This window comes from Macaca mulatta, chromosome 6, assembly GCF_049350105.2.
Source record: "Macaca mulatta isolate MMU2019108-1 chromosome 6, T2T-MMU8v2.0, whole genome shotgun sequence".
Taxonomy (NCBI): Eukaryota; Metazoa; Chordata; class Mammalia; order Primates; family Cercopithecidae; genus Macaca; species Macaca mulatta.
The window spans coordinates 95,281,177-95,308,184 of record NC_133411.1 but is presented as its reverse complement, the minus strand read 5'-3'; the positions used below and the strand labels follow the sequence as shown (position 1 = coordinate 95,308,184).

The following is a 27,008-nucleotide window of genomic DNA, read 5'->3' as shown; positions in this document are numbered from 1 at the left end:
AATGGAAACCTGATATAGATGCTCTCTGCCATATTATTAAAATGAATTCATGGTAATGGAAAACTCACCATTTGAAAAACCGGCAAACAAAATACATTGTAGATACTAATCTGCAAGAAATACTACTATTTCAGATGGGTTTTGCTTTGTGACAGTTTGTGATGCATTCCTATAATAAAAGGGAGGGAATGGTCTTAGTTGTGCTGATAGTCACAATGAGGAGCTGGAAGCTTGAAGATTGTTCAGATCTAGTTGTACTTGCCTATAAAATAAATCTTCCCCTTTTAAGTGAAGCCTTGGGACTGTTGCCTAAATGTTGAGCCCACTCTTCTGAGAGAAGCTACTCACATCAAATACCTCCTACATTGAAGCAGGAGGCTTTTTGAACCATACTGTCCTCTTACATTAAAACACTCGTCTGGAGGCATATTGCTGAACTTAACAGGAAATACAACTAGTCATTGGGTTAAACTTAGTGCTAAAATGAATTTTCTAAAGTGAGGAAATATCTTCAGTTAGCTAGATATTTCAATATACTCCTATTGTCTACTCTCATACATTCTATGTTCTATGAATTTTCCCTTCTTGCTTTCACAATATTTTTTTAAAAATTAATTTGGTTTAAACATTTTATGTCATCTGTAATTCTACTGGCATGCAATCTTGTCTTTTAATGATTCTATACTAGTTGATGTATTTTATCTTTGGCTTTATTGGGCATGGTATATATTAATAGTTGGTTAGGGCGGGAGGTGCCCAATCTCTAGTAGCCTTTCCTAAATATTAAAGCCTATATATATATATGTAAGAAAAAGTGTTTATCATGCTTTAACCTTAACATAAGTATCCTCCCTTATCAGTCTCTATTTCTGCTTCCTGTGCAGCTGAAACTCTTCAGGATAAGTGAAATCATCAGCTATCGGCTAGGGTAGCCTAATGCATTTGGGAAGTTGGTTTGGTTTACATGTTAATGACCTGGATGAAGTCCAGTAAGGTGTGGAAAAGACAAGAGTGGGGGGAGGGGGGGAACTCCGAGGAAGCTGCTGCCTCGGTAAATATTTCCAAACTGATTAGAAAGTTCATGGCTCCGTGATGGAGTCGAGATCTCAAATACTGGTAATTATTTTATTATTTCGTACATTACTAACATTAGAGAAACCTTTCGGCTCGCTTTCTAGCGCTCCAACCTCTTAGGGTGAAAACCGCGACTTCTGGGCGTGCAGGAAAAGCACGCTGGAATCGAGTGCTGCAGACATCCTGGACCGTGGCTTTTACGCGTGAGTAACGGAGGAGCGCACCGACCGATGGAAGAGAGAAGTGGCTAACGCGTGTCCAAAAGGGGGAAAAGTCACAAGAGCAACTATTAGGGTCGCGCTCCTATTGGTCAGAGGAAAGATTCCGACTTTAGAAGGACTTTCCTGCTGGCTGGCTCGCAGCGTCCCCGGAGAGCGAGCGCGCCGCAGCGGGAGACTAGGTTCTCTCCTGGCGTCCTCCGCGGAGGCGCCGGGAGAGGAGCAGGGAGCCGCAGCTCGCCGTGTTGTCTTCATTTCGTGCAATAAAGAATTGTCATTAGGTTTGCGTATGGCATGTGCTATTACCCCACCGTAAAACTAAAATTAGCAAAATGTCAGGAATGGAAAGATTGATTCACCAAGATGCAATTATCATTTAAAAGTGCTTGATTGAGGTACTGATGTTCAGTGATTTATTCTGCATACCATATACATAATTAAAGTAGTGTAGTGGAGTAATTTATCAATCTAGTTGAGACTGGAGGGGTGAGGAGGGAGCTGCTGTATGTTTGTTTTATTAAAACGCTCCGAGGTCTAGTCCCGCCCCCCTTTTGCAAGAGTGAAACTGATGATTTCTCCAGCTCGCGAGGAGAGTCAACGGTTTGGGATTGTGGGGGAGAGAGAGACGGAGAGAAAAAGGCAGCGCGAAGCAAAGGCAAGGACAAAATTAAATAAAGGGGGAAAAAAAGAGGCAAAAGACACTTCATCGGACGTGCTGCTTAGAACCCCAACCCTTCGTGCTCAGTCTTCCCTGCCACCCCCGTCTCCCCTCCCAGTATCCTTCCATCCCCCCGCCCCCACCACCCCCAGTCTTTTTTACGCGATGTTTCAAACGCTGTGAGCTGTTCTCCTTTTCCCATTCGTCTTCTGTCACTTCCTTCCTGGACGCAGTTTTCTGGACGAGTCTGGTTACTTTTAATCCGACCGGCCGCTGAGAGCCACTTTCTCCTCCTCCTCCTCCTCCTCCTCCTCTTCCTCCTCGTTCTTCCTCCTCCTCCTCCTCTTCGGAGCGGCCTCGGCGCGCGCGAATGCGCGGCCCCGCGCCCCCCCCTCGCGCGCGCTCCCCTCGCGCGCGCACACACGCACACATCGTCTCCAGCTCTCTGCTCGCTCTGCTCGCAGTCACAGACACTTGAGCACACGCGTACACCCAGACATCTTCGGGCTGCTATTGGATTGACTTTGAAGGTTCTGTGTGGGTCGCCGTGGCTGCATGTTTGAATCAGGTGGAGAAGCACTTCAACGCTGGACGAAGTAAAGATTATTGTTGTTATTTTTTTTTTCTCTCTCTCTCTCTCTCTCTTAAGAAAGGAAAATATCTCAAGGACTAATCTGATCGGGTCTTCCTTCATGTAAGTACCCCTGACATTTCTCAAGGAAATAGAAAACCCGGGTATTGTCTCTAAAATCTGCATCAATATATTCCACGGCACTGTGTCTATCTGTCCCTGTGCCTTTTTTGAAGGCTGAAGTTGAGGTTCGTTGTGCATTCTTTTCGTTAGATTCCATGATTTCCTTGTTTGTTGCTAAAAGTAACTTTTTAGATAGTCGTATCCGTTTGCCATCAGCTATTGAAATCACTCCTGACTCGTTCCTGTCACACCAGTGTATTTAAAGTTTCATGAAGTTAGTTCACGTCATTAGCATGTTTGATATGGTGGAGCGTGTGGAGCCTGGTGGATTTTAATGTTTCACAGCATGTTCTGTGACCTTGAAGTAGATGCCTTAAGATTTAGCAGTTAGTTCACTGTGGAAAGATGCTCCCATGAGTCCCCCAAAGACACTGATTTGCCCTGGGTTATGCTTCTGAGCCACTAATTCTTGGGATTAGTTTGAGCTAAAGCATGGCTGTCAGAGTATACCTTTGTGCATTTCCTTCCCTCACCAAAGTGCTGGCTTGACAGAAGGATTCTTAATTGTTGTGGACAAAAGGTAATATCCCTGCCATGATAGTCTACACATTTCACAATTCACGTTCGATTTCAGCATATAGTTTGCTGTTCAGGTCAAGTCAAATATATAGCCGTTTAAAAGCAAGCAAGATTAAGTCACTTAAATTGCCTTCTCTTTAGACTTGGAATGAAAGTTACCAAACTCAATGATAAAGTTTGGCACAAAGGAAGTATATATAGATGTGACACGTTGTTTATTGTATTATTAAATGTTATAGAAGTATTTACATTTAATGCTAATGTTATCTTCCTTCCCTGAACATGGCTATTGATTTTTAAAGGAAATTTTATATCTGAATCACTTCTGACTATTCTAAGTCCAGTAGTTATCATTCTTTGGGGAAAGCCTTTTTTTGTCACATTTTAGGAATGCGTGTCTTTTGTATAAAATACTTTATATGTAAATGCTGACAGTATAATAAGTAGAATTGGGCTCTCTGCCAGTTCCTTAACCGGTCCTCAGTGGAGAATTGCTTTGACACAAAGTGCGTTTTACTATTGTGAATCTGAAACTAACTCTAATAGTAACTGTCTTATGAAATGCTTGGGGACTGCATATAATTTCTAAGTGCTATAAAGGAAACTCCAGCCACCTCATTATACCAGTCCAAAAAAAAAAAAAAAGTGACCAGCCTACTTTCACTGGCACCTTGCAATGGAATTGTGGTTGCAGAGTAAAGATGTTTATGTGGAGTATAATAACTCCAGTCCCTAGAGACTTGGTAGGACATGGAAATGTGACCACCTGTGAACCCCGTTTAACCTCGTATTGCATACCAATTTTAGCTTTAAATAGATCAACAATCTCTAATTTGAAACTAAAACATCTTATTTAATTTAAAAAAATAATGTCAGTTTTGGCTAGTCTTTAAAAACATTCAATATGTACCAATATGGTATAAGCAGTATTTTTGTTTCTTGATCAGTTTCAATTAAAGATAATGCTGTTAAAAGCCATATTATTGTCTTCCAGTGTATGCATGAAATTATTTAAGTTAAAAGAAGTAGTTCTAAAGCAAGACTCAGAACTTGATAGGTAAAATGAGATGTCCCTATCTAACATCCAATTTCAAGAGGAAAGAAATATTTTAAATATCTCATTCAATCTATAGAAAAGTACATTTAGCTGTGTATTCGGCTACTAACTCAATTCTAAAAGTTTTCATTAAAACAGTCTTTAAACATAACATTTGCTTAAAATTTGATTCTCCCGTCAAACAGGCAGTAGGTGGCTGTTATCTGTACTTCAAGTTTTACTAAATTTTATAAAAATCTACTATTTTTATTAATATAATTCACACAACATTGGAATGTTTGACTTTTTTTCAGGCTTAGGAAAGGCAGCATTTTACTTCACTCATTAATTATACCATTTACATCCTGATTGCTGTGCATGTGGAATATATTGAAAGATAATATTAAAGTGTCAGTTTTATCAAATGTTAATTTGTTTTTTATTTCAATAACGAATGAGCAATTTATAATAAAAACAGTTTTCCACCTTTTCTGAGCTATTCGTATTTTAAAAGTGTGCAATCACCGATATTAACTTTTCAAGATAGAAGCACTTTAATACTAGATAACTCCATGAAACTTAGATAACAAGAGGCAACTTGCATCTTTTCGTCTTTGTAAACATGTTCATTTTGCAAAATTTGGGGGAAATAATACCTGAAATTTTTTCCTTGGCCCTAACTTAACGGAATCAATAAATTGCATAACACTGCAAATGTATCTTTCTAATAAATAATTTATTGTATTTAAACTTCTTTTATAAAGAACAGCACTGAATAACTCCTTAGCATATCTTAACATTATCTTTTAAAACTTTCTTCTGTTTATTGAAGTATATTTTGTGGTTTTATTTCTCAACTCTAAAGTGTGGTATAATTTGAGTCTATGAAATCTCAGAAAGTGACAAAAATGGGGAAATAGCTGTGCAGCAATACTTGTGCTACATAACAACAAAGACATAATTATTAAACAGAGAATTCTGGCTTTGGGGACATGATTCGAAGCAACGTAGAAGAATTTAATATGCAATTCATGGTCACAAGATGGACTGTAAAGAGATTATTAATAAAGTTACACTTCTTTTTCAAAAGCTCATCCTCTGAGAAAATGCCACACAAATTAATATCTAAAACTTATCAAAATACACATATTCATTCTATACTAATGTGGTGATTGCCTGGACACGATGAAGTGATTTAATCACTGATGTTTCATCAGTATGCTGCATGTGGAAAGATAGGTAATTAAGATCCCCGTCCTTAGCACTGTACCTTAATCTCATAGGCGCGTGGACTATCTTGCACTCAGTAAAGCTTGACTGTTCACCGAGATCTGTCACCTTTAGGAAATCAAACCAGATTACAGAGGTGATTCACAAAACCAGGAACAACAGAGTCTATGCACCTTACAAAAGGCAGATTACATAGTTCACATGTTATTTTGATAGGTCAAAGATAAAAGCTGATTGTTGAGGAATGGCAAGACACTCAATTTCAAATGATTGCTAGATAAGTATACTTTGACCCTGTTGCTTCATCATTATGAACCATTCAAACAATGGAAAATTCAGTTTTCAAATGACAGGCTTTCAGTAGTGAAGTAAGAGAAAACATGTCCTTTTTTATCTATGTCCTCATTGTGTAAATTTTAAGTTCCATCATTTCTTTATGAACAAACATCAAATTGTCTGCTTACACGAAGCAGGTATTGTAAGACTTAAATGCATTAGACATTTTCAGAGGCATTATAAATAGCACAAAACAGAATTTGCCAGAAATAAAACATACACTCATGTTATTGAGTAATTCAGCAGAAAATTCATAATAGTCAATATCCATTATGCTATTCTGTTGCCAAATATATTCTACATAAAAATGTGTAATTACACAGTTATGAATCCATACATCTGAAATATATCTTCATAAAAGTTCATTGGTCAAATTATATATATATATATTTCATGAATGTTATATAAAGGTCATTCTTTACAACAGAATATGATGTTTTGAGGGTTTATTTCAGAGAATAAAGTTTTGGTTTACATAATAACATTTAAAAAAATCTTAACTTCTTACACACCCAACTTTACAGTAATTTCTTGCTTCTTCTAAAATTGAAGTCCTTTTTCACCCAACTGATGCCTCCTAGTGTTTCACACAATAAAACACTAATGAGTCACCCATAAATGTAAACATTGCATTTTCATTGCCTACATCATCTGTGATACATAAAATTAATATTTATGTGTTTAATTTTCTGTGCACTATTATAATAAGATAGAAAATTTTAGTGAATGAGATGTTTCTTCTGAGTGGATTTGTGGCACGCACTTGCGGGTTTTCTTTGACCATAACAATATCTTACTAAGTTTTAATAAGTTTATTACCTTGAGTTCCAGTTATATATTCACTCTTATTTCAAGTGAGAAACGCAGGCAAATAACAAAGCTTCCATTTTGTAGGCCTGGGAATTAATTATGTAGTTGAGTTCATTCTGAAATGCCTGATAAATTGCACAAGGACTATCCATTTCATTTAAACACTAAAATATCTTAAAAGAGATATAATTTTTTTTGCCTGCTGTATCTTTACACTTGCAAATTTCTTTGTAAAAGTGGAATAAAGAAAAAGAATATTTAGAAAAGATAAAATCAAAGATAAATGCAAAATTTTCTATAAATGTGGAGTATATTACTTTATTAGAAAATAACAACAAAAGAAAAACTTGCCTTGGAAGGAAATACATTATTCTACATAATGGGAAGTCCTGTTAGAACGTAATATCCAATGACCGGCAGCTTGCCTTAATGAGGTAGAAGTTAGTGGGTACCAACTTTGGTGTGAGTTTTCTGCCATTAGGATGATAAGCGCAGACCTGTGATATTTTTGCACATTTGTGATTTCAAACAGCTCTCTGATTCTACTTGCTAAGTTTCTAAATATTTTTTCTCTACTATAATTAAGAAAGAAAGGGGTAATTCCTCTAATAGGTCTTAAATTGAAAGGAGGCAGTCAAAAACTTGTAACATTCATGGGCCTCTTCTTGAGGTGTCATACAACATACATGTACACAAAAACATTCATGAGTTTCTTCTACTAACACAAACATTCTAAGCATCCAAGTGTAGATACTTGATTGAACTTCATTTCTGTTATCTGTGTATGTGTCATTTAGGTCTCCTGACTCAAAATACACAGCGTATTAACAATATTTGACTATCACTTAAGATTTTCTAATTTAGTCAATAATACAGTGCTATTACAATTGTTGGACACATTTCAAAGAATGTAAGGGGGTGTGTTCCTTTCGTTCAAGGAAGCAAACATGTAGAAAGGGGTGGACCTTTCCCACAAGAGCCACATTTCTTCCCTTGGAGAATTGAAGCAAATATGCAGTATGTAAGTGAATAGCAGCATGAGAAAGAAAATAATTTGCAATGATCTCCTATAGTCAGTGAGCAAAGAAAATTGTCTATTTTTTTAAAGCGGCTCTTATTGACAACCTATCTTACACTGAATATTGAAAAAAGGTATATGAAAGTTTTATAATTTCAGTATGTTTTAACATTCATGCATGAAATAACTGTAAAGTACACTGTAATAATTTTGTTCTTGCTCAAATCAAGAATTTTGTAGTAACCATGTTACTTTACAGACAATATTGAGGCCTAACAAAATAAAGGGTGCTGGAAGCATTCATTCCTTGCCCCTCTCTTTTAAGAATGTGAAGATAGCATTGATGTTCTTATGTTATTTTTGTCCGTGTAAGAAAAATAATTAAAGAATGTTCTATGACAAAGAATACCATTGTAAAACTAAGATTATAGAAAAGGCTATTCAATATACTATTATCTCGCATCTCCTTGATACTATTTTAATGTTTACTGCAAAAAATCATATTCTTATTAAATATGGAAATTATGTGATACATGTTATATAAATTCATGGTTTACTTTCAGGTGATATGAGTAACGTTTATTTGTCATCACCATAGTTCATTTGCTGTACATTGTCATTTTATTGTGCAAGTTAAATCTTGGTATGTATTTTTAAAATACAGCCAATGTAAACAAAGTTCAAAGCACATGAAGAGAATCTTTCGAGGGCATTGAAAAGGAAATTGATAACATTACAAGCAATAAAAACAGTAAGCCTATTACAGGCAGATTTCTTCAGGAATCATTACTCTTAAATAATGCAGACATTATAGAGACTTTATTAATTCTTAATGCTGTAAATTTGAAATGAATGGAGCAATGTTGTTGCTCCTGCAAGTGTTGGGATTCATGTAGAATGACAGTGCAAGTCCTCAAGCAGTGATTTGAATTAAACACTCAAAACTTGTTTTTAGAGGCTGAAGGAACTATCTGATCTTCAAATTAGTCCCTTTTGAGAACCTGCTTTTTGCAAATAGCATCATGAGCGTGGTGGTCTGGTTTTCCTCTTCTATCTTGTTGTCATAGATAAGATGCACATGAAGAATTCATATAAATTGCTCTCAGATACTATGGATTCCTAGCATATTGTATTTAAAAAGAAGTGGATGTGGTCCTTCGATAGAATGTGAAGTGTTTTTTTAAAAAAACAGCCAAGAACTATCCCCGTCTTTTTCTCACACCTGTGATTCTTTCAGCAAGTTAGAAGGATAGCAAGAGAATATGCATCCTTCCCCAAACCCCGAAGACAGGCAGCTTTGGCTTAAATATGCTTATTTTCAAAATTAGAAAATAAATTCATTAACGTAAATACGTTGAGACAGACAAAGAAATTTGCCTGCTACTTAATAAACACGCGATTTATACTTTTTGTCTTCTAATTAATTGTTGACCCTGAATAAGGTGCTTACAACCAAGGCATATTATGGAAAACTGGCATTATTGCTTAATGTAACATGAGGGGTTGGAATTTATTTAAAGTAATTTTGAAGATGTGATTATTTAGCAGAAATATTCACTGGAGCATTTTACTTTTAGAAATTATGGTCATACAAGGAAGCCTTTATAGGACCGACTACCTAATTGCAGTCAAAGATCTCTTGAATGAATGAACACACACACAGAGAAGAACACACATTTTAAGAATATAGTGGTCCTATATTTTAAAAAAATTTTGCCACATTTTTTATATCTGAACAGAACGTATGTGTCTGAGCAGATGTTTTAAGTTATATCCTTCATGTAGGTGAGTCTGTAAATGTACCATTTAACTTAAATGGCTTTGTTGGAAGGTAGTTTGAGGAGTTTAAAAAGGAAAGGAAAAAAAAAAAACTTCCAGTTACTATAGTTTCAGCTCTTTCTTCTTTAAAAACAGTAATTACACTCAGGATAAAGAAAGAAAAATAAACTCTTTTAATTCTTTGTAACATCCACAGTTTTTCAGGTAGAGGTCTGGTATATTTTTATTCCTGAATATGCAGGGCAGGTACTGGAAGCAGAGCTACAAAATGAAAACTTACTGGCTGCAGACCAGATACTGTGCACAGTGCCACATCATAAACTTCCCTTCTTCTGTCTCGGAGTGGTTTCAGCCCTAAGTAATGTCCTTTTTTTCCCCCTGCATAGGGTAAGGAACAGAGGGCCTTCTTCCTGGGAAATAGGGGAAATAGCGTTGGGAAAGGAAAAGCATAATGTTTCCCCTCTTTAACTTGAAAATTCAGCCTCTTAAATTACTAAGACATTAACTGCAAAGTGGATTCAGTATGTTTCCTTTTTATTCCCATATAGCAGTTTAGAATGCATAAAACAATAGGTGTGAGATAGAAAATGAGACCTCTTCCCCACCCCCTACCTCCAGCACACCCAGACCCAATCAGATATCTGTACTTTTTGTTTCACAAAGAAAAATGTAATGGTTTCTTTTCAGTGAAGCCTGTGCATTATATTCCAGATATGTTAGATCATTTTGTGATGCAAATTAGCATTGAGGTTTTTTGTACTTATCTCGGGAAATAGCAACGTTCCACCACAATGTGTGGTGCTGCAGTAATTTTTATTGATAAACACCCACACTTTAAATGATTATTAGGGGTCAAAATACAGAGTACAGAGGGAGAAAATGTGAGCGTTAGTTTTATGCTTTTCATTTGAAAGGTACAGTGTAAGTAATGTGTTTAATACAATGCAAAATAAATTGACTTCTAAATATCTGCATTAATGTTCCTTGTATCTGAAACTATAGTCTAAAAACTTGTACTTCTCCTTAAGAAATTAAAGTAAAAATTTGTTAAGAAGCAGGCTTTAATTACCAGTTACATTTTCAACTGTTACCCATGTGATTTTTTTAAAATCCTATTAAAAAAATAATTTCTAGCTGCCATGGCTCCTTTCAATCAGTAGAATTCTCATTTGTATGAGGTGCAGCCAGCACACCTTTCTAAAACTAGCCTTCTTCTTTAGAAATGTATTAAATGAGAGCCTTCAGGAGAAAGTGTTACCACTTAATAAATATTTGGTCTAATTTTATTTTTAAACTAAATTATTGATTTAACAGTATATGAATAGTGTATAAATGTTAGCTTTGTCGTTAACCCACTACACTAATTATTAATTGCCTATATGAAATTGACCAAATTAGACCAACAGTTAAGTGTAATTTAATTTTATTTCTCTTGAAACCTAAATAGATAAGAATGATAATTTTAAGTATGTTTAAATATCAAGCATCTATTTTTCTGTGAATGCAAATGTTCCCAATAAATTGTTAAGAAATTAATACAGCATAAATCTTAAAAAATGTATAAGACAACTTACAAGAATATGAAAACAATGGCATATTCCTATACCTGGTACTTTTTCAAGGCCCATTAGCAAGGGAGGAAAAAAATGTTAAACTTTGTTTTGTAAATGCTAATATAGATATGAGTCAATACCTTTTGACTTTTATTTGTTAGAAAATTACACATATTTAAAAATTCAGATTAAAACTATGCTTCTATTTAGGCTATTGTAAGAGATTTCTTTATTTTCTTGGAAATTCTCTGGAACAGTAGGATCATTTGAATCATACCCCTTGGTAAATATTGTCAGATACATTGTAAAGTTTCAACTATTGAACACATGTATGGAATGGAAATTTTAAAATAGAAAATAAACTATATTTCTATTTAAATATGATAAAACTATACCCGATTAAAACGTTGACTCTATTAGAGGTTCACCTAGTTGGTAATTCTCTGGTCAAGAATTTGGGAAATCTTAAACTCTGTTAGCCATTAAAACAATTACTTCTTTAAGGTACCTGATTTTCATCCATATTTGAGGAGCCTTATTAAGTTGTTGGGTGGTCTTTTAGTAAAGGTTTATGTGGTTTAAAAAGTAGATCTTTTCACCCTTCTATTACAGTTAACATTAATATCTTTAAAAGGTACTGTGTAAATCCAGACCTAATTCATTCTGGATGATTTTTCTTAACTAAATGAAGTCTAACAAATTTGTCTATTTTTAAGTGAATCTATTTTTTTATTTCTCATATTTATTGGAAGTCCACTTAGACTCTATAGAGGTTAGAAGTTAAAAGAAATAATTTTGACTATTTTTTTCTTCCATTTTATGTTTGAATTTTTCCCGCCTTACATAAATCAAAAAAAAAAAAAAATCCATGGCAACATTGATGGATTTGCAGAAGGCTGAGTAACATACTCAATACCCATTATTTGTTTCCCTATGACTCTTTGGTTGAAATGAATCGGCAATATCCCTTCCAAGACTGTTTGATCTTGCTTGATTTAGAGTGAGCGCTATGTGATTTTTCCCTCCGCTTCTCTCATTTCATAGCTTCAAAAAAATCAGAGAATTCTTCACTTCAGTGTTTTTTCCTTCCGTTTTCATTGTTTTTGGATTCTCTCGTTTCGAAGCTTCCTTCTTGCTTCAAAGTATTTGGCATTGTGAAAGCAAGTGCACTTTTAACTTGTTTTGACTACACATGGGCGACAGAATTGTTTTAGATGCTAACTTATCTCCTTACACTTGAGAAACTGATGTGGTTCATCACAGCCCAATGCCATGATTTGAAAGAGCTGCACACACTGATCTTGAAACAGCCAGGGCTGTAGGATCACATCTTTGTAAGGAACAACAGCAGCTTTAGAGTCACTTGATGGTATATTCGTGGCAAACATGAACAGCTTCATGAACTCCCTGGAAGTGGTACAGTTATTGGGCAAGTTCAACCAAATTATGCCTTTTAGGTTGCTCTATGAAGTAAGTGTTGGACCAGAAATCCAACGGGGTGAGTGTGTGTGTGTGTGTGTGTGTGTGTGTGTGTGTGTACGGTGTGTGTACAGTGTGGGGAGCATCGGTGGGGGAGAGCAGAGAGAGACATAAAGCGTGAAAGGATGAAGATACACTTAAGAGAGAGAAGATCATTTAAACAGCCATAAAGAGTTTGGAGACCCCATTTCCACACTTAATATCATTTCTTTGATTGTACATGTTACGCTATTAGACAAACATGTCCATAAACAATAAAGAGTAATGATTAAGAACAACGACCAAAACTGGGTGCAAAAGCCGACCTCTCATTTACTGGTTAGTGGTTTTAGGCAGTTGTTTTAATGACCAGAAAGCCCCAGTTCCAGGATCTGTAAAATGGGAGTTACAAAATCACCCACCTCTTAAAGGTTTTTAAGGATTTACTAGGATAATAGATATAAAACCATAATACAGACACATGTAAATGATCAGTAATTACTAAATTATTATCATAGCATTACACTATATTTTAGTCATTTTACATTCCTGCTAATGATCATTTAGAAATTTTGGGTGGGATGGTTATTAAAAATTATTTTTCAATAATACTTTCAGTCAATTAAATTTGAGTCATATTCAGAGCAAGTCTGTAATTCTTACGCAGTGGTGGGTCAATTCTAATGATTGCTAAGTACAACATACTTCTTTCTCCAAGAAAATCAAAACCTTTCACAGATTAGATGTTATTAAATAAATATCGTATTATTTTTAGAACCAGAAATGGAAACAAAGAAACAAAATAATACCATCCATGAATTTTAAAAGTCATTTCCTCAAAGTTCTGAATTGCAGATAGATTATTCCTTAGTTTTGATGCAAGTTCAGTTTAGAGGAAGTGTTTCATGTACAGTTATTAGGTGATTTTAATGGTGTAACCAGCCTTGCCAAGAATTCTAAGTTTTTTTCTTAGTATTATTTACTTTTGAAGTATACATTCAAAATCTTTGTTTATTTTTCTTATTAGACAACTTTGATTATATGTAGAGATGGAATTAATTTATGATGAATGTGTGTTCTTTTAGTCTTTATAATCCTTCACAAGAACTCTTGCATATAATAGGCATTCTATAGATATTTGTTGAATAAATGAATTGTATTTTCCCATAAAGAGGAAATGCATTTTTTATTTGAAAAGAAAATATAACTAGCAAATGGTGCCCTTATTATCCTATTTTTCTCTAGATTTGAGGGCTTATTCATTATGACCACAGTTTATCAACTTTGAGATGATGAATAAATGAACTTGTCTTAATTTGGGTATTTTTATGTATATGAGAAAAAAACATAAAGTATAGAAAATGCAGAATTGTACCTGAGGATTATTACTTTCTGATATTGCAAACAAATTTAGGTAAAATGTAGATTTTAAAAATGTGAGCATTACTGGTGTCAGGAAACCCCTTTGTTCAGCTTTTCTGTTCACATAGTTTCTCAAAAAAATTCGTATTTTGGATGTCAGGTAATATCGATGAGACATGCCCAGTTTATACAACCTGGCGAGTTGCAACCACTTGAAATTGTTCTCCTGCTTTTGAATAATGCCCCTCTAGTGTGCACCTTGCATTTCAGCTTTCTCTTCTAACTCTGTTTTAATGCCTGGATAAAGAGTGCTCAGCGCAAGGAATACTTGCAGAGTGGACTTCCCTATGGTAAAACAGCATGGACAGCTCCCAACACTGCAATCAAGGACGCCTCTAAAAGCTTTAATTTAAAAATAATAATAATAATAATAAGTCTGCATGAAGATGATGGAGCCCTCTAAGGCACATGGGCTTAGAGAATTATTCCCATCTGCAACCCCCTCCCCCTACTTAGTAGCCCTTTCCAGGGTTATGATTACTGGAAAATGGCTGTTAATCACCAGAATTTTTTTTGACTGCAGCTGCTTCAGTCAGACTACTAATCTATTAAACAACTTCATCTTCAGTTTAAAATTTGCATTGTATACTGTATAGAATAAATTTTCATTGTAATCAGAGCATCCGAGAAAACTTCTTGATATGATTTATAGAAGCACTTTTGTTTTTATGTATGGACCTCTCTACCGCTATTGAGTCAATTGTTTAAACAATACTGTGGTTGATCAGCATAAAATAAAATATTGTAGCACTCTTGAGTGCAAGCAACATTTACAATAGTCACATTTGCAGAATATTTGAATTGTGGCATCTTTGGCACTTGTCAATATAATACCCACATAATTCAAAAACTTACCCCAGATATTTAAAATTTGACTTGAACCTGAAAGGGTTTTTATAAGTTTAGTGTTTTTGGTAGAGGCTGTGGTAGAGTGGTTTGGCCTCTTTTTCTACCCTAATGCTTATTTCATTGCCATAATTTGAAGAAATAACCCAAAACCTGAGTCAATATTTAGTGCTGAGAGAGGACAAAACAGCTCTAATTTACAAAGAACTCCTTTAAAACACATTTTTATATGTAAAATTGACAGGCTAAAAGATGTGGTTGGATGATGTTCATCATGTTGGAAAGAATGTTTCAATTAAAGTTGAACACTTTCTCTTCCAGGTCTTTTTTTCTCCATTTTTTATTTGCTGTGCCAAGGTATCCATGTGCGTTTTTCCACTGTCATCTGGCTCATTCCCAGCAGATGCACACAATCTGTTCTGCTGTCACTAACAGGGTTCGGTTTATGAAAAGAATGTGTCAGAACATGCCACTATAGTCACTTTTACAGGTTTTTTTAAAGAGTAACTGAGAATATATGCATTGCCCTAGTTTTATTGTGCTCAGGCCTTAAGAGATTTCTAAGAAACTTTTATAATATTCATAGACCAAAAGCTTTCTTCCAAACATATTTTTGACCAAATATTTACTTTCCATTAAAAATAAAATTTTAAAAGTTCACAAACATCTTTATGAAATGTGTTATATTTAAATTTGAGTAAATTTTTATAGGATTGTTTAAAATAACCATAGATTTTTATATAAAATTATTAAATTTCCAATTATGAAATTTACTGCATAATCCTTCAATACATATCTTCCCTCATACTAAAAGCAAACCTACCTTCCTACTCAAGTCAAAAACATTGTTTAAAAAATGTATTGTAATAGAATACTTAGGATATGGCCACAGGTACCAGTTATTTGATCTGATACATAATACTGATTTCCCTAACTGTTTGACACCATTAAGTTAAAACCAAAGTAGTTAAGCTACCAAAACGTTCTTAGTCCATATAGAGATGCATGATACACTGTCCTTTCACAAAATAATATGACATTTTGTTTTTGTAAGCGTGCATGTTTTAAAAGCATACTAGAAAATTAGTTATGAAATTAATTTTTGTTCATTAAGATTTCTGTATTTCTATTGACTGTTCTTAAAAAATCAGTTTTTGCTGTCTTCATAAAAAATAATTTTTCTGTTACTATGTGAATTAAAAAAATTTGAGCAATGGAAGTTGCATTCGTTTCTGAATTCATAAGTATAGTAAGTTAATAGAATTTGAAATTTCAAGAATGTGTAGTAAGTATGTACTGCATATGCAGATAGATAATGGACACATTTACATTTTGTATACAGTTCACAGTATTTAAATATCTCTCAGAATTGAAGGTTTTAGAAAGGTACTTAAGTGCTAGTTTTAGGATTTTAAAACAATTTTTGACTTGGAGAACAACTCAAAGTTCAGGAAAATCAGACATTTTTTCATCAGTTATAATTCACATGCACTAAAAATGCAGATTAAGAAAATATATTAAGGAATGACAATTTGTACAAATGAAACATTTTATGTGTGTGTGTGTGTGTGTGTGTGTGTGTGTGTGTGTGTGTGTATGAAAACTAGTTTCAGATTTCTGCCTTGGGAAAAATTACAAAATACATTTAAGGCACAACATGATTATGAAACTGATATATTGTCACATAGACAAATCCAGCAATATAAATTAAGACCTTTGTGAAACAACTTTGTCATTATGGTAAGAAAATAATTTACAGTTGGAACTCATTGGCACTGTTGTCACATCAAATAGATTAATTGCTAAATTGTCTTTCTGGAGTTCTATCACATGCTTGTTATAGTAAGTTCCTTCATAAAGAAAAAGGAATCCTTGTTTGTTTTATTTCAGATATTATAATGTGTACGTGCCTATTGTAAGTTGATTTTATAATGTTTTTTGACTATATGAACACAGCACATAGACTTAAGATGAATCATAAAGAACAATTCTGGAGTTCACTTTTTTCTGCCAACATTTTAATTTATCTGTAATCTTACACATCAGATAACTCGACTTTTTAACTAACCTGTAAGTAATTTCATTGCTTTGTTTTGGGTAATTCGGAATATTTGCTCTTGGCTTAAAAGGCCAGGGATCATAGGTGGTGAACTGATAAGAATGTTCTAGTTGAATCACGTGGATTGTCATAGCCTCTCTCTCTTCTCCTTAAAGTATCAGCAGTAGGGTTGGGGGAGAATTGTAGTCTGTTACAAGAAAGTAGACGGCCTCACTAACTAACTATGCCAGTATTGGGTGGGGGGTGTCACACGGACTTGGAGAACAACCAGAATCGTTTATTTTGCTGCAATTGGAATATACATGACATCCTTTCAAGACAAAACTCCAGAGGCAAACTTATTTATACTTATCCTGATTTACTAATCCTTAAAATCTTCTATCACTCAAAGTGCAAATATCATCCCAAATTTCACTGGGGGAAAAGCTTACTCCTCTTAGCAGTATTCACCGAACTTGAATATTTGCAGTTGTGTTTTGCCTTGTGAAATGCTTGTAAATACCAGATCTTCTAAAAAGGTAGGCATTTTTATTTAGTAATGCCTCATAAAGAAGTAATCAGATATTTTCCCCCAGCTTTATTTTTTAAAGTCAAAGGAAGAGTAGTTTTGAAACGTGAAATGTTGCTGGTTCTCCACGATATGAACCGTGGGGCCATTTTTATCTCAAAAATACTTTTTAAAGTTTTGCCAGTTGTCTTGATTTCCAGCACAGGGGGTACCACCCTCCTTTGTGGTTGGGAGGTAATTCTTTCTTTGCGTTTGCTTAGTCATAGGTCTTTTTGGAGCAAAGACAGATTATTTTTGTGACACTGTCCCCAAAATATATATTATTCATAGACTAAGAAACCCATCAAAGAGTCTCGCTGCACGCGTAATGATAGGTTGGACTGCAGTGACCAGAAGGCTCTCCACTCAGCTTTCTTTAGGGAATTTAAAGACAGTTGTATCCTTTTTCCATCTGCATCGACATATGTTGACCAGTTGGTTTTCAATTCTTGCTGGCTTGGTGGTTGAAAGTAGGACTGATCTTCTATAAATATAATTGATACTTTCAACTATGACTTAGGAATTCCACTTTTACTTTCTTCAGCGTCACTACTCAAAATATCTCTAATAATTATAATAACTTTTATGATATGTGTTTAAAAGCTTATATTAATTTGAAAGAATTGCTAATTATAATAAGACAATTAAAACCACAGCTAACATTTTTTTGAGAGCATACCATATACTTGAGCACTGTTCTATGGGCCTGAAGTTTTAAATGCATTAATTCATTTATTCCTCAAAACTTAATGAGGTAGGTGCAGTTACTATCCCCATTATATGGATGAAGAAATTGAGGTAAAAATGTGCAAAGTAACTTGTCCAAAGTTACCCACTTAATGGCAGACCTAGAATCTCAACCCAGATAGTCAGTCTCAAGTCCGCTCTCTTCCTATTAAGCCAAAATCTCACATACATGATCTTATCTGTTAGACAGGAAGAAAGAAAGAGTCAATTATTGAGTCTTCATTTTGCCTGGCATCTTGGGGAAAAATATTTAGTAACCTTGGAATGACAATATAACTAAGTTTGTGTAAACATGTTTATATTGTTTTTAAAGATAAGTTAATTAATTCTTGGTCTGTGATATATATTTCCACATTGCTAATGTGAAGCGAGAAAAACATATATTATCAACTACTTGATAAATCATCTTTTCACAAGCAATGTCTTATTACTATTTGCGAAAATATATTTTTCCAGCTACAATATTAGCTTTAATTGAAATGGGAAAATCTCATTTTATGTCATCACTGTCTAGTGACCACTTCGCTATTCATTTCTTGAGCTGTTTTAATTTTTAACCTGCATTTGCAAGAATCATAGTAATTTATATGGTTTTAATTTTAAAATGTGAGATGTATGACGGAGTCTATAAATGAATATTAAATGGATTTCAGGAGTTATTCAGTAAATTTAATTAGTGCAGATGGATATGCTAGAGAATTCAACTTCAAGAACACCTTTAAACTTTTTCTTTGTAGTTAAAAAAGGAAAACAACAAAACCTAACCAGAGTTAGATGTGAAATAACTACTGATGCGTTAGAAACAAGGTCATATTATATTTGAAAACTAAGAAATATAATATCAAGTTTATTCATCAAATGCATAGCTCTTAGCTTTTAACTGAATTTTTCTGGATTCAGTAAAAGACCCTTTGAAAATGGAAAAGGGTCATTTTTAGAATTTTTACCATGAGAAACAATATGAACTTTCTTTTTTCTAATAAACAGTGTCCTTGTTTTTTCATAAAAGTATTGCCGTACTATTGACTAGAAGTGAGGACAGAGAGGCTGGCCAGAGGTCAAATGGGACACAGACATTTCTGAATTACCAAATATACAAGCTTTGGACTTCAAAATTAATAGCTACCATATCTTTAATGTCATGGATTCTTTGCCAAATTTCCACAGTTCATATAAGTAACTACATTTGCTTCCGCTTTGTTTCACTGTTGAAGAGAATGAAATGCTTGTTTGCATTACCTTGCAAATATGCAAATAATCTATGCTCTCTGTATTTAAAAATTTGTTTATTAGAAATGTGACTTGAAGATTTGGGGATTCAATGTATTATTTGGAATTAATTGATTACAGTGACAAACAGCCTTCCTGTCATTTATGGTGCCCATTGGCGGGGGAGTTTTGTGTGCTTTATGCAATATTAAGTGCCATTGATAACACTCAGTGTTCATTCTTCTCTTTCCAGCAAAACCCCTGAGGCCGGTTATATCTACTTCCTAATGTGATTTTGACTAAAGTTGTTTGAATTTTCTCTGTTTGGAATCTTCTAACTGTAAAGCACGCTCTAAGACTCCATAAAACACCTTATTTATATTAATATCCATTTGAGTTGTAAATATGCAGGAGATAATTATTCACTCTAAAGGCCTGGATTACCCTAAGACTGAGGAGGAAGTTATAGCTGTTGGTTAATTCTATAAAAGATAATTGCATAAACTTATTAGTAATATTCCTTGAAGAGGATTGTGATGTAGCTAATATTGCATTTCAAAAGCCTTTTTTAAAAGTTTAATCATCTAAAGACTAAAATCAACCAAGTTTCTCACAAACAGAATTCATTAGAAGACTATGGGCAATAACTGAAATTTGGTATATGCCAAGTGACAAGGTCATAGGTATAAAACATTGGATTTCCTTTCAACAGTTAGCTTAGATAAGTGGTTCTGAATTATTGGCTGTAAGGAGAATTATTTTAAAATACTGATGTTAGCCGGGCACAGTGGCTCTTGCCTGTAATCCTAACTACTCGAGACACTGAGGCTGCAGAGTCGCTTGAGATCAGGAGTTTGAGACCAGCCTGGGCAGCATAGTGAGATCCAATCTCCAAAATTTTTTTAAAACGGCCAGGCATAGTGGCTCATGCCTGTAACCCCAGCACTTTGGGAGGCAGGTGGATCACCTGAGGTCAGGAGTTAGAGGCCAGCCTGGCCAACCTGGGAAAGCCCTGTCTCTACTAAAAATACAAAAATTTGCTGGGCGTGGTGCCAGACACCTGTAATCCCAGCTACTCAGGAAGTTGAGGCGCAGGAGAATCGCTTGAACCCGGGAGGCGGAGGTTGCAGTGAGCCAAGATTGCGCCATTGCACTCCAGCCTGGGCGACAGAGCGAGACTCCGTCTCAAAAAAAAAAAAAAAAAATTTACAAACACAAGCGTGACGGTGTGGTACATGCCTGTTGTCCTAACTACTCGGAAAGCTGAGGCTGGAGGATCTCTTGAGCCAGGACTTCAAGGCTGCACTGAGCTCTGGTAGTGACACTGCACTACAGTCTGGGTGACAGAGGATGGCCTGGTCTCTAAATATATAAATATACATATATAATTTATGTATTTATGTATATTTATATTTATGTATATTTATAAATATGTAAATATGCATATTACAAATATACATATACAAACACACACACACACACACACACACACACCAGTGCCCAAGTTCCACTCCCAGATTCAGATTAAATTGACCTGCCATCCAGGTATTGCAGTTTCTCAGAGCTGCCTGGGAGCTCTTAATGTAAGGCTTGGGTTGAGAACCACTAGTTAGAAAAAGATAAATGTGAATTTTTATTTTTAAATAGCATATAATAACCATATATATTTATAGGGTACATGTGATATTTCCACACATGCATACATTGTAGCATGATCAAGGAAGGCTAATTAACATAACTATCACCTCAAATATTTATCATTTCTTTGTGTGGAGAACACTGAATACACAGTGAAATACTATTCAGCCTTAAAAAAAAAAAAGCCGTGGCTAGGCATGGTGGCTCAGGGCTGTAATCCCAGCACTTTGGGAAGCCAAGGCGGGAAGATTACCTGAGGTCAGGAGTTTGAGACCAGCCTGGCCAACGTGGTGAAACCCCGTCTCTACTAAAAGTACAAAATAAAGCCAGGCCTGGTGGCGCATCCCTGTAATCCCTGCTGCTCGGGAGGCTGAGGCAGGAGAATCGCTTGAACCCGGGAGGTGGAGGTTGCAGTTATCTGAGATGGTGCCATTGCACTCCAACCTGAGAGACAGAACAAGACGCGCTCTCAAAAAAAAAAAAAAAAAAAAAAAAAAAAGGGAAATTCTGTCATTTGCAACTTGAATGAACATAGAACACATTACATTAAGTGAAATAAGCCAGGCACAGACAGACAAATACTGTGTGATCTCGTTTGTATGTGTAGTGTTAAAACCTGAATTTACAGAAGTAGAGAGCAGAAAGGCAGTTTCCAGAAATGGGGGCTGGAGAGGATGGGGAAAGGGGAGATGAGGCATGGATCAACAGGTACAAAGTTTCTGTTAGACAGGAGGAAGAATAAGTTCTGGTATTCTTTTCACAGTGTGTTGACTATAGTTAATAATAATGTGTTGTATATTTCAAAATAGTGAATCTTGAACTTGGGCATACAAATCCATGCATTCTTACAGTTTCAGAAACAAATAAACCTGTAACTTGAAAACTACCTTTGGCTCTGCCAATAACATGTCTACTGCTATTGCCCAATGCTTCTCCTTGGACATCAATTGTATAAATTTATTAACTAATAAGTCAACTTTTCACTAAGTGTTTCATAGGAGTGTTTCATTAGGGATACAAAAGCGAGAGATGGAAACTCTGTTATTGAGGAATTCAGTCTGATGAGGGAGATGAATATGCAAAGTGCAATCATAAATGTAATGTGATAAACACTATACTGCAGGTATATTAAAAGTGAGGTAAACGTTTAATTGATAGAATGTTGATAGAATGTTCAGCTCTTTTGGGAGATGACTGGTTAAGTCAATCTTCAGTCGAGGATGCCTAAGGTGAGTCTTACATGATGAGTCAAATCCTGGCAGTACTCCAGAAAAAGAAGTTTTAGGGGCTAGTCTGCCCTCTGAAAGCATAGCAGACTTTCATATGTTTTTTTATATGGCCTGCCATTTTCTCAACTTTGCTTTCCCATTTAGAAAAGCTGTGTAGGCCTTGCTCAGGCCTTTAGATTCGGTGGAAATTGGGGGCACCTAATGAAGCTGTGAAGATGGTACCAGAAGTAGGAAGTGCCGACCTAATCTTCTTTCCATTCTCTGGTATGCCGTAGAAACCTCACTGTTGCAGATCTCGAGGTAACTGGGAGGACATACTCCTCTTCAGCACCCACTCCTGCCCTATTTCCTAGACACAGCTGAAAGGAAGAATGACCTGATCCAGGTCCTCCCCTGCAACCCACTGTTTTGACAAGGGATATGGGACAAGTTATGAATAAGAGAGAAGAGCCAAACAGTGAGCTACCCAAGAATACTTTATATAGTGGAAATTCAACTTATATCTCTTACAAAGTAATTTCTTAAAAACTTAAAGGGTATTTCTTGTTTTATTTTCCTTCTTGTTCTAAAAGAGTAAAACTAAAGAAAGACAAGTACTTGAGGAATGTCATACCGTTAGGAAAACATCTTGTATATTTTTAAAGAACTTCGGGTACTGTAATAGAAGGGGATAAATCTGTAAACATAGCAAACCATGATCTTACAAGACATGTAGAATCCAAGAAACTGAGCTTATCCCTCCTATGTTGCCAAACAAACATACACACATATATCTGTTTGTGAGTTTGTGTGTATGACAGAAGTCAAAAGGCAAGACATGACAGGAAAATAAAAATGCTAGTTCTACAAGTTCTCTAGAAAAAAATTGTTTTATTATTTCATAGGAAGCCTTACCATAAAACGAACCACGTAAAGTCTTATGTAAAGAGCAGGGATTAGATAATAATCTCAGTTATAAAATGGAACAGAATTCCAAGTCTGTAAACCTTTTGGTCGCAGCTGCTAGATAACGTTTTCTTCACAAACCAGGTATTTAATGAAAAAAGCCCTGTTTCATATGGAGGGAGGTGGAAGAACTGGGTTGCACTGCTTGCTAATACCATTTCCCAGTGACTGAGGTAGAGAAATAAATTAGTTATGAAAGACTGAGAACTTTGGTCTAATGGGTTGACTTTTTTGGAAGTCACAAAATGTAGTGAATCTGATCTCAAATAGATAATACATTAACATCATACATGTAATTAGAAAATTATCACCTTGAGTAAATTAAGTATACAGCATTGAATTTAATTAGCATAATATTAGAGATTTGCAAGTCAGTAAATATCACAAGGTGAAATTTGTATTTTTTAAATACAACTGGAAACCCTCCAAAAAGTCAATTTGATCCACGTAAAAATGGTTAATTTTCAAGCCCTTGAAATTTCCTAATACTGGTTCCGCAGAAAAGAGGCATATTTATCAGGACTGTTGTCTCAAAAGGGCAAAATTTTCTACGATTTTAACGTATAAATCTATTAAGACTCAAGTTGTCCTGATGAATTTTTTTCTCACACTTCGTCCAATAGCTGAGAAACTCAGGTGAATTAGCTCATAACTGGATAGACTAGTAAATTTCAAGAACATACTACATCCAAGGCAGATAATGCAACATACCTGTGTTGCAGTGGTTATGTTTCTAAGAGTTTTAATATGATTCATTTCAGATCTGCCTTCACATTGGAATCTCCTGGAGAGTTTTTAACAAGTAACAATGCCAGGGAACATGGTCTAACAATCCTGATTTCATTGGTCTAGGATGGGTCTGGGTATCAGTGTTTTTAAAAAGTGTTTGAAGTGATTGAAATGTATAGTCAGCGTTAAGAACTACTGTTAGTGGAACATTCAAAATCTCTACTTTGAAACATCTTTGAACTCTAGGGTGAAGCAAATACAGAAGATTGGTGTTACTTCCATTCTAGCTGTAGAATTGAGAAGAAAATAAATTAATTTCTTAAGTTATGACAGGAACATTTTCTATAGAATCCTGCTTTTTCATCTATGAGACCAGCTGCATCATTCCAGTTTTAAATTATTGGCATTTCTAAAGATGAAGTAACAGGGGAAGTGATGAACTTTATAAATAGACTGCCTAAAATATTTGGCATGAGGGGTCAAGATGTAGGCGAAGCTGGAAAAAGACTTTAGTTTGGGTATTAGCCAGAGGCCAGCAGTTGTTAAATTCCCTAAATTTCCTTAAGAAAGGAAAGAGTAAGAATCCCTTGAAGAACATATTTTTTTCTCCAATGTGTAGTCAGTGAAACCCAGAGGGGGAAAAAATGTACCTTTCGAGCCAAAATTAGGTCATGCCAACCACAGCAAATTGGAAGCTCTACTTAAACTGTAGTCTTGCAGGATTGCTGTGGATCATCTTAATGTCATGCACGTGGAGGGGCCAACATTTCCAGATCATAACTGCTAGGCTCTGCTGAGCAGAGCAGCTCTGCTGAATGAGGCTGCAGTTGGCACACAGACATAACCTAAGGCTATCTGAAAGGTATGCCCTGGAATATGGCATTTTTTAAAGTGAAAAAAATTTACAGTTTCTAAAAACAAAACACATTTCATATGTTTTATGATTTTAGAGGGGGGAAATGTTAAGGGAAATAGTGAATGGACAAATCTACCATTATGATCAGCAGACACGGCTTCCTGGTCATTGGGACAAGGTTGCCAAAAACCTACCTCATTATTTAAAAAAAAAACAAAACAAACAAACAAAAAAACCATACAAAGTAATAGTTTCATTCATTTATTCACCTGTCCACATTAGAAATGTCAGGATTGCCCCTTTACCAGCCTTAGAGAAGTGGAAGAAAATTAGAAGGTACTTCTTTCATTTCGTTGGCACTCCCATCATTATTAGAATGTTGAACCTACTGTAAAAATGGAACATATTGCCATTATGTAAAAGAAACTGTTGTCCTTTCCTACCTGTGAAACATAGGGTTTCATAGGTATTTCCAGTCATTATTAGAATGCTGAATTGGCTATAAAAATGTAACTTATTTCCATTACCTAAAGGAAATTTATACTCTTTCCTACTTAGAGAAAGTATTTAGTAAAATGATAAGACCTGTAGGGTTTAAGAAACTTTATCATGAATTGCCCTACCAAACTTTATGAAGCTGTTTAAAGAAAATAGTAGTATCTGCTACAGTCTCCAATGTGTTTGTTCTGTTTAAAAAGAAAAAAACTAAAATATATTTTTTGTTGAACACTACTGAATTCACTCCCACAAGAAAATAAAACCTCAAATTTGTTGACTTGTTCATAAATGAGCAAATATTTTTGCAGCCTTGTAGCCATTAGCTTTACATCTATGTCATGTCTGCGAAGAGTTTTTGCTCGTTGAGTGCAACTTCCCAATGTGTACAATTAATTAAATCAATCTAATTTTCAAATTATTGGCTTCTTTTAGGATGAGGTTGTAGCAGTTATATAACATTCTGTCAGGTATGAACTAAACTAGGATACTGGAAACATTAATGCTTTCCTCTTATTATGGAACACTGTCATCTTCAGTTAATTAATACAGGAACTTTCATATGTGAAACAGCATTCTCCTTTGTTTTCCTTGCATGCTGGTTCTACCTTTTTGATAGCACAGGAAGTAAAAAGCCCGATCTGTGCTACATGAGGATTCTGGAAACACTTCACAAAGGAAAAAAACAGTTGAGCAGGATCTTAACGGAAGAGCTTGAATGTGCCTTGTCACTGTGTGTCTTGCTTTTGAGTACAGACAGTAATACCATCACTACTACCTTCCTGGGGAGAACTTTGAACATAATATTTAAATGATGAGAATGTGAAGTTTGAGGATTACTGCTTAAAGATTCAAGTATTCTTAGTTTATATTATTTTTTTTAAATAGCTTTTTCTATTTCTTAATGCAGATTTATAATAAGCATCACTCTAAATGTTTATTAGTTGTCTTTAACTGACATGCAGAACACATGAGAAAGAGATTTCTCCGAGGAGTAACTAACTGATCCAGGATTAGGGAATGACAAGGATGTAAGTGAGGGCCAGAGAAGGACTGCACCCAACAAGGATAAGGACACAAATGGGTGGGTCCCAGAATCCCTACCTTTATCAAATGCACTTCATTCCCTTCCTTGTCTTCTAGTTAACTCTTACTGGGCTGCCTCCTCCTGACATCCCAGGTGGGCTTTAAGTTTTGTTGCCTGTGGTCAGCAAATATAAATACAGCCAAGGCCCATGATTAACTTGCGAAATTAATGAGCAAATGAATTCTGTCACTCCCTTTATTCCAATATTTATGGTGTCTTGCTTTTTTAAGGGTCCCCTGAAATGACTGGAAAAGTACCTTGAATATACTGTAGGTGAATATTACACGTGAATTCCTATATGAGGGACAGGAAAAAAGATTGGGGAGGCTTGAATGTAGAGGTTGGTCTTGAGGTGATAGGCATATGTAGGAGCATGGAGGGAAGATTGAGGAAGATCCTAATTTTTGCAAGGAGTAAAGATGTATGCATTGAGTTGATTTGAAGTACATATTCACCAGTTGGATTTCATTATCAAGAAATACTTCAATTTGTCAAAATTAAATTAATAGGAAGAAAATACTTTGCTGAATATTCTTATGAGTCTAAAAGCAATACTGCATGTATTTAATTCACAGAGTTTTTGTTGTTGCTGTTTTATTAATTTCATTGTTTTTTAAGTCCTGCTTTGACATTTTTCTTTGCATCGTCTAGACTTGGACCGTAATTTAAGCACACATTCAGCTACTTTACAGGAAATCTGAAGAAAGGGAGTGTATTAGTTTGTTCTCACCATATCATTTCTCACCTGGCCCCTCC

At 35.2% G+C, this 27,008-nt stretch overlaps 2 protein-coding genes across 59 annotated transcripts in view; one reads left to right on the top strand and one right to left on the bottom strand.

Moving 5' to 3' along the window:
• LOC106998842 (uncharacterized) overlaps positions 1 to 2,382 on the bottom strand; it is a 181,696-nt gene extending 179,314 nt beyond the window's left edge. For all 13 annotated transcript variants that reach the window (XR_013418396.1, XR_013418402.1, XR_013418397.1 and 10 more), the window contains exon 1: positions 2,113 to 2,382. Coding sequence is in view for 3 of the 13 variants with exons in the window: in XM_078004969.1 (XP_077861095.1) it covers positions 2,113 to 2,382 (270 nt within the window). In the remaining 10 variants the exon portion in view is untranslated. The remainder of the gene's footprint in view (positions 1 to 2,112) is intronic.
• MEF2C (myocyte enhancer factor 2C) overlaps positions 1 to 27,008 on the top strand; it is a 184,302-nt gene that overhangs the window by 19,267 nt on the left and 138,027 nt on the right. For 8 of the 46 annotated variants that reach the window (XM_028849068.2, XM_078003775.1, XM_028849062.2 and 5 more), the window contains exon 1: positions 2,411 to 2,644. The exons of 15 other annotated variants lie outside the window; for them this stretch is intronic. The gene's annotated coding sequence lies outside the window, so the exon portion shown is untranslated. 46 annotated transcript variants of the gene reach the window in all.